The sequence below is a fragment of the Chrysochloris asiatica genome, unplaced genomic scaffold, assembly GCF_000296735.1.
Source record: "Chrysochloris asiatica unplaced genomic scaffold, ChrAsi1.0 scaffold00442, whole genome shotgun sequence".
Classification (NCBI taxonomy): domain Eukaryota; kingdom Metazoa; phylum Chordata; class Mammalia; order Afrosoricida; family Chrysochloridae; genus Chrysochloris; species Chrysochloris asiatica.
This window is the reverse complement of record NW_006408960.1, coordinates 473,635-479,634: the sequence shown is the minus strand read 5'-3', so window position 1 is coordinate 479,634 and position 6,000 is coordinate 473,635. Positions and strand designations below refer to the sequence as shown.

Genomic DNA, 6,000 nt, shown 5'->3' with positions numbered 1-6,000 from the left:
CCATCAAGGGAGAAGAGCAGAGAGCAGGACCCTACCCAGAGAAGTAGTGATGCCTGAAATGGAGCCAGAGATGATGACGTGGAGTGATGGAGCAGCTGGAGACTTTAGATCCAGAGAGGGAGAGCAACTGTGTGCTGGAGACCTGGGGGGTACGGGGGAAGGATGGCATGGAAGGGATTGTAACCATGGCAGTAAGACGATATACGATAGAATGAATGTAAAACTAATGTTCTCCCATGTAAACTCACATAATTCACAATAAAACATTTAAGAAAAAAGAAAAAAAATCATCTGAAGAACAGATTCGGTACATTGAACACTAAAGACCGAAGACCAGAAGAGTTGTGGGATGACATCAAGAACATTATACATGAAGAAAGCACAAAGTCATTAAGAAGAAAAGAAAGAAGAAAAAGGTCAAAATGGATATCAGACAAGACACTGAAACTTGCTCTCCAGCACAGAGATGCTAAAGCAAATGTAAGAAATGAGGAGGTCTCAAGAGCTGAACACAAAGTTTCAAAGATCAGCTCGAGAAGATAAAGCCAAATATTACAACAAAATGTGCAAAGACCTGAAGACAGAAAACTGAAAAGGAATAACACATTCAGCATTTCTCAAGCTGGGGAAACTGAAGAAAAAATTCAAGCCTCGACTCTCGTTATTGAAAGAGTCTCTGCGAAATTATTGAATGATGAAGAATGCATCAAGAGAAGGTGGAACACTGTACCAAAAAGAAATGGTTAATGTTCAACCATTTCAAGAATTAGCGTATGATCAAGAGCCAGTGATAACTGAAGAAAGAAGTCCAAGGTGCATTGAGGGAATTGGCAAAGAACAAGGGACCAGGAATTGATGGAATAAAAATGGAAATCTTTCAAGAAAGTGAGGTGGCACAGGAGGCACTCACTCATCTCTGCTAAGAAATTTGAATGACAACTATCTGGCTGACTGATTGGAAGAGATCCATATTTGTGCCCATTCCAAAGAGAGGTGACCCAACAGAATGCGGAAATCGGACAATCTCTTTGATATCCCATGTGAGTAAAGTTTTACTAAAGATAATACAGAAACAGCTGCAAGCATACATTGACAGAAAACTTCCAGAGGTTCAAGCTGGATTCAGAAGAGACTGTGGAATGAGGGATATCATTGCTGATATCTGATGGATCTTGGCTGAAAGCAGAGACTATCAGAAAGATGTTTACCTGTGCTTTATTGACTACACAAAGGCTTTCGACTGTGTGGATCATGACAAGCTATGGACAACATTTGTGAAGTATGAGTATTCCGTAACACTTAATTGTGCTCATGACGAATCTGTATCTGGACCAAGAAGCAGTTGTTCGAACAGAACATGGGAATACTGAATGGTTTAAAATTAAGAAAGGTGTGTGACAAGGTTGTATTCTTTCACCATACTTATTCAACCTGTATGCTGAGCAAATAATCTGAGAAGCTGGGTTCTATGAAGAAAAACATGGCATCAGGATTGGAGGAAGACTCATTAACAACCTGCGATATGCAGATGATACAACCTTGCTTGCGGAAAGTGAAGAGGACTTAAAACATTTACTGATGAAGATCAAAGAGCACAGCCTTCGGTATGGATTGCATCTTAATGTAACGAAAACAGAAATCCTCACCACTGGACCAATAAACAACATTCTTACCAACGGAGAAAAGATTGATGTTGTCAAGGACTTCATTCTTCTTGGATCAACTGTAACACTTAAGGAAGCAGCAGTCAGGAAATCAAACTACATATTGCATTAGGCAAATCTGCTGCGCAAGACATTTTTAAAGTGCTGAAGAGCAAAGATGTCAGCTTGAGGATTAAGGTGCGCCTGACCCAAGCCATGGTATTTTCAATAACCTCATATTCATGTGAAAGCTGAACAGTGAATAAGGAAGACCATAGAAGAATTGATGCTTTTGAGTTATGGTGTTGGAGGAGAATATTGCAAGTGCCATGGGCTGCCAAAAGAACCAATAGATCTGTGTTGGAAGAAGTGCAGCCAGAGTGCTCCTTGGAGGCCAGGATGGCCAAACTTTGTCTCACATTATTTTGAACATATTGTCAGGAGGGACCAGTCGCTGGAGAAGGATATCATGTTTGGCAAGGTGGAGGGTCAAAGAAAACGAGGAAGACCCCCAACGAGATGGATTGGCCAAGTGGCATCATCGATGGACTCAAGCATGGAAACAATAGTGAGGTTGGTCCAGGATTGGGCAGTGTTTTGTTCTGTTTGCATAAGATCACTATGAGTCGGTATGACTCGATGGCACCTAACAACAACGTGTCCTCTTCTGAATCCAGTTTGAATTTCTGGCAGTTCTCTTTTGATACACTGTTGTAGGTATATTTGAATCATCTTGACCAAAATTTTACTTGCATGTGATATTAATCGTATTGTTTTATGATTTCAACAGTCCATTGGGTCACCCCTATTTGAAATAGGCACAGATGTGCATCTGTTCCATTAGATTGGCCAGGTAGGCTATCTTCCAAATTTCATGGCAGAGATGAGTGAACGCCTCCAGTGCTGCATCAGTTTGTTGAATGAGTTCAGTTTGTATTCTGTCAGTTCCTGGAGCCTTGTTTCTCACCAGTGCCTTCAGTGCAGTTTGGATTTCTTCCTTCAGTACCATCAGTTCTTGATTGTATGCTACCTCTTCAAATGGTTGAACACCTTTTTTATTTATTTATTTTTTTAGTACCGTGACTCTGCATATTCCTTCCATCTTCTTTTGATGCTTTCTGCATCATTCAGTATTTTGTCACTTCTTGTTGTTTAGTGCCATCAAATCAATTCTGACTTACGTGACCCTGTACAGAGTTTCCAAGGAGTGGCTGATGGGTTTGAACTGCTGACCTTGTGGTTAGTAGTCCAGTGTTTATCCTATAGTGCCACACCAGGAATCAAGGCAAGACTTGAAATTTTTCTTCAGTTCTTTCAACTTTAGAAACATTGAGCGTGTGTCCCTTTTGGTTTTCTAAATCTAGGTCTTTGTTACCGACTTTGTCTTCTCGAGCTGCCCATTGACATTTTCTGCTCAGCTCTTTTACCTCTTCATTTCTTCTAGTTGCTTTAGCATTTCTACGCTGGAGATCAAGTTTCAGAGTCTTCTGACATCTATTTGGTTTTTCTTTCTTATCTTCTTAATGACTTTTTGCTTTCTTCCTGTATGAAGTTCTTCATGTCATCCCACAACTTTTCTGGTTTTTGGCTATTAGTGTCTATTGTATCAAATCTGTTCTTGAGATGGTCTCTAAATTCAGGTAGGATATATTCATGGTCATATTTTGGCTCTCGTGGACTTGTTTTAATTTTCTTCAGCTTCAGGTTAAACTGGCTATTGAGGAATTAATGGTCTGCTCCATAGCCTGTCCCTGGCTGCGTTTTAATGATATCAAATTTCTCCCTGTCTTTTCCTACCAGTGTAGTTAATGTGATTCCTGTGTATTCCGTCTGGTGAGGTTCATGTGTATAGGTGACTTTTATGTTGTTTTTAAAAGATGCTTGCAATTAGTACGTCATGGCAAATTTCTATCATGTGATCTCCAGTATTGTTTCTGTCACCAAGGCCATAATTCTCTTTTTATTGTTGTTTGTTGTTAAGTGTTGGCCAATGGGTTCCAACTCAGAGCGATCCTGTGTAGAGTTTCCGAGGAGCATCTGTTGGGTTTGAGCTGCCAACCTGTGGTTCGCAGTCCAGTGCTGATCCTACAGCACCACACCAAGACCCCATGCTTCCCCTCAAATCCATCCCCTCTTTCTTGTACCCCAAGACCTCCTGCAGGCCTATCTGCTCTGTTGGCCTCAAGTCACCCTTCATGTGTGGCTCCAAAGAGCTTTCCCAGAACCTGCCTGCTGTCTCCAGCACACCCACTTGGTCTGGAGTCACAGTAGGTGGTGTGCTGGTCCCTGTGAGTGTATGTGGGGTGGGAGGGACACATAGAAGGAGGGGCCTTAACACGACCTCTCCTTTTCTCCAAACCCTGGTCCATGTGTGACATTGCTCATTTGAGTCATGTGGTTGTCCCATGGTGTGGCAGGTTTGGGACTCTCCAGGCTGTAGCCCCACCTGAGGAGACTTGGGTTGTCATCAGTTTCTTGTTACATGGGTCTGCGGGTACTTTCAGGACAGTGGAGTCTCCAGGTTGAGGGCCACCTGCACTGGCTTTGGTGGATATAGCCTCATGGGGTGCAGGGGAGGGAGGGGTGTTGAGGAGTTGAGGGCCATCAACCCTACACTCGACACACTGTCCCTGCTGTGGCCCCTTCTCCTTCCTTCCTCAGACATGTGCTTGGTGTGAGCACAACACCCAGTTCCACCTCTACCAATACCATTTCATCTGCGGCCTCTTCTCCTCTAGCCTGTCACCTGGCTGGCCCTACACATACCTCCATGGGGGTCTTGGCTGCTCTGGGTGGACCCAAAAGAGCTGGTCTTCTCACAGCAGGCACGCATCCTCGGTGTTTGCTGCAGGAGCTGGTGAATGAGGGAAAGCACTCACGGTGGCTGTGTGTATGGAGGGCCTACCCAGGCCGATGGGGGAGGACAGGTCTGTGGAGTAGTGCCTGGAGGCACGATTCCAGACGGGCCCCCTTTTAGGCAGTCTTACGGAAACCCCCACCACTCCTCACTAGGAATTGCAGAATGATCTGGACCGGGAGACGAGCAGTCTGCAAGAACTGGAGGCACAGAAGCAGGACGCTCAGGACCGCCTGGACGAGATGGACCAGCAGAAGGCCAAGCTCCGAGACATGCTGAGTGACGTGCGGCAGAAGTGTCAGGACGAGACGCAGATGGTGAGTAGTGTCCTGAGACAGTCGTTCTCATGGATTGATTCTCCAAGTTTTTAATTATGTTTTACACAGCAAGTTTGGTTCCCACTGAACCGTTTCTACACAGATTATTCAGTGATAACTGGGTTTGTTTTTCATGGGTTACCATTCTCCTTCATTCTGTTCTGCTTGTACCATTTCCAGTACCCTAGTTTCCCTGCTCCCCATCTTCTCATCTTTGGTTTAGAGTAATTTTAGACCACTGGGTCTCCTCACTAAAACAACCAAACCCACTGCCGTTGAGTTGACGCACAGTGACCCTACGTAGGGTTTCCAAGGCTGTCCATTTTTACAGGAGCAGAAAGCCTCATTTTTTTTCTTGAGAAGTTGGCTGGTGGATTCGAACTGCTGACTTTGTGGTTAACAGTCCTGTGCTTACCCTACAGCTCCGCCAGAGCTCCTTGTTGTTCTTCTATAGATGATGCTTTAAAAGCACTCATTTCTGATGAGCTTTATTTTATGAGCCAATCTGTTACTTAATCAAGGCATACTTTCAGTTTAACATTTAAAGAATATCGGCAGGAGTTCTCTAGTCTCAATGGGTCCAAGAAGTCTGCATTTAAGAATCTGAATTCTCGTCCACATTTTTCTCCTGCTCTGTCAGGATCCATCTCTTCCCGCCCTGATCAGTGGTAACCAGGCACCGTCCGGTCTTTCTGGATTCAGGGTAATTATTTATGCTGTAGACTGCTTTCTTCTCAGAGTCTTGAGTTTCCTTCTTCTCTTTTGCTCCAGATAAATAGAGACCAAGAGTTGTATCTTAAATACCGCTTGAAATCTTTTAAGACTCCAGGCTACTCATCATTTTGGGATGTAGAACACTTTTTGAACTATATTATGCCAATTAACTGAGTTGTCCCACGAGGCTACCAGAAAACCAATGTTATGAATTGTGTAATTGTGTAATTATGTGTAATTATGTAACTGTGCTCCTCTGGGGTTTATTATATGTCTGAATACATACGCATGTACACACTTACCTCCTGGCTATTTTGTTGTTAGCCAAGATCAAGTCAGCAACAACTCATGAACAACAACCCATGCACAGCAGAGTGAAACACTGCTCAGTCCTGCACTAGTTTCATGACCATTAGTACACTGGATTCTATGGTTGTGGCCTGTACAGGATTTCCAAGGAGTGACTGGT

The 6,000-nt window shown here is 43.6% G+C and overlaps 1 protein-coding gene across 1 annotated transcript in view; it reads left to right on the top strand.

Annotated features, from left to right (window-relative positions):
- The window catches only part of EPS15L1 (epidermal growth factor receptor pathway substrate 15-like 1), an 84,302-nt gene that overhangs the window by 28,338 nt on the left and 49,964 nt on the right, over positions 1-6,000 (top strand). The window contains exon 13 of the mRNA XM_006877109.1: positions 4,656-4,817. Within this exon, the coding sequence (XP_006877171.1) occupies positions 4,656-4,817 (162 nt within the window). The remainder of the gene's footprint in view (positions 1-4,655; positions 4,818-6,000) is intronic.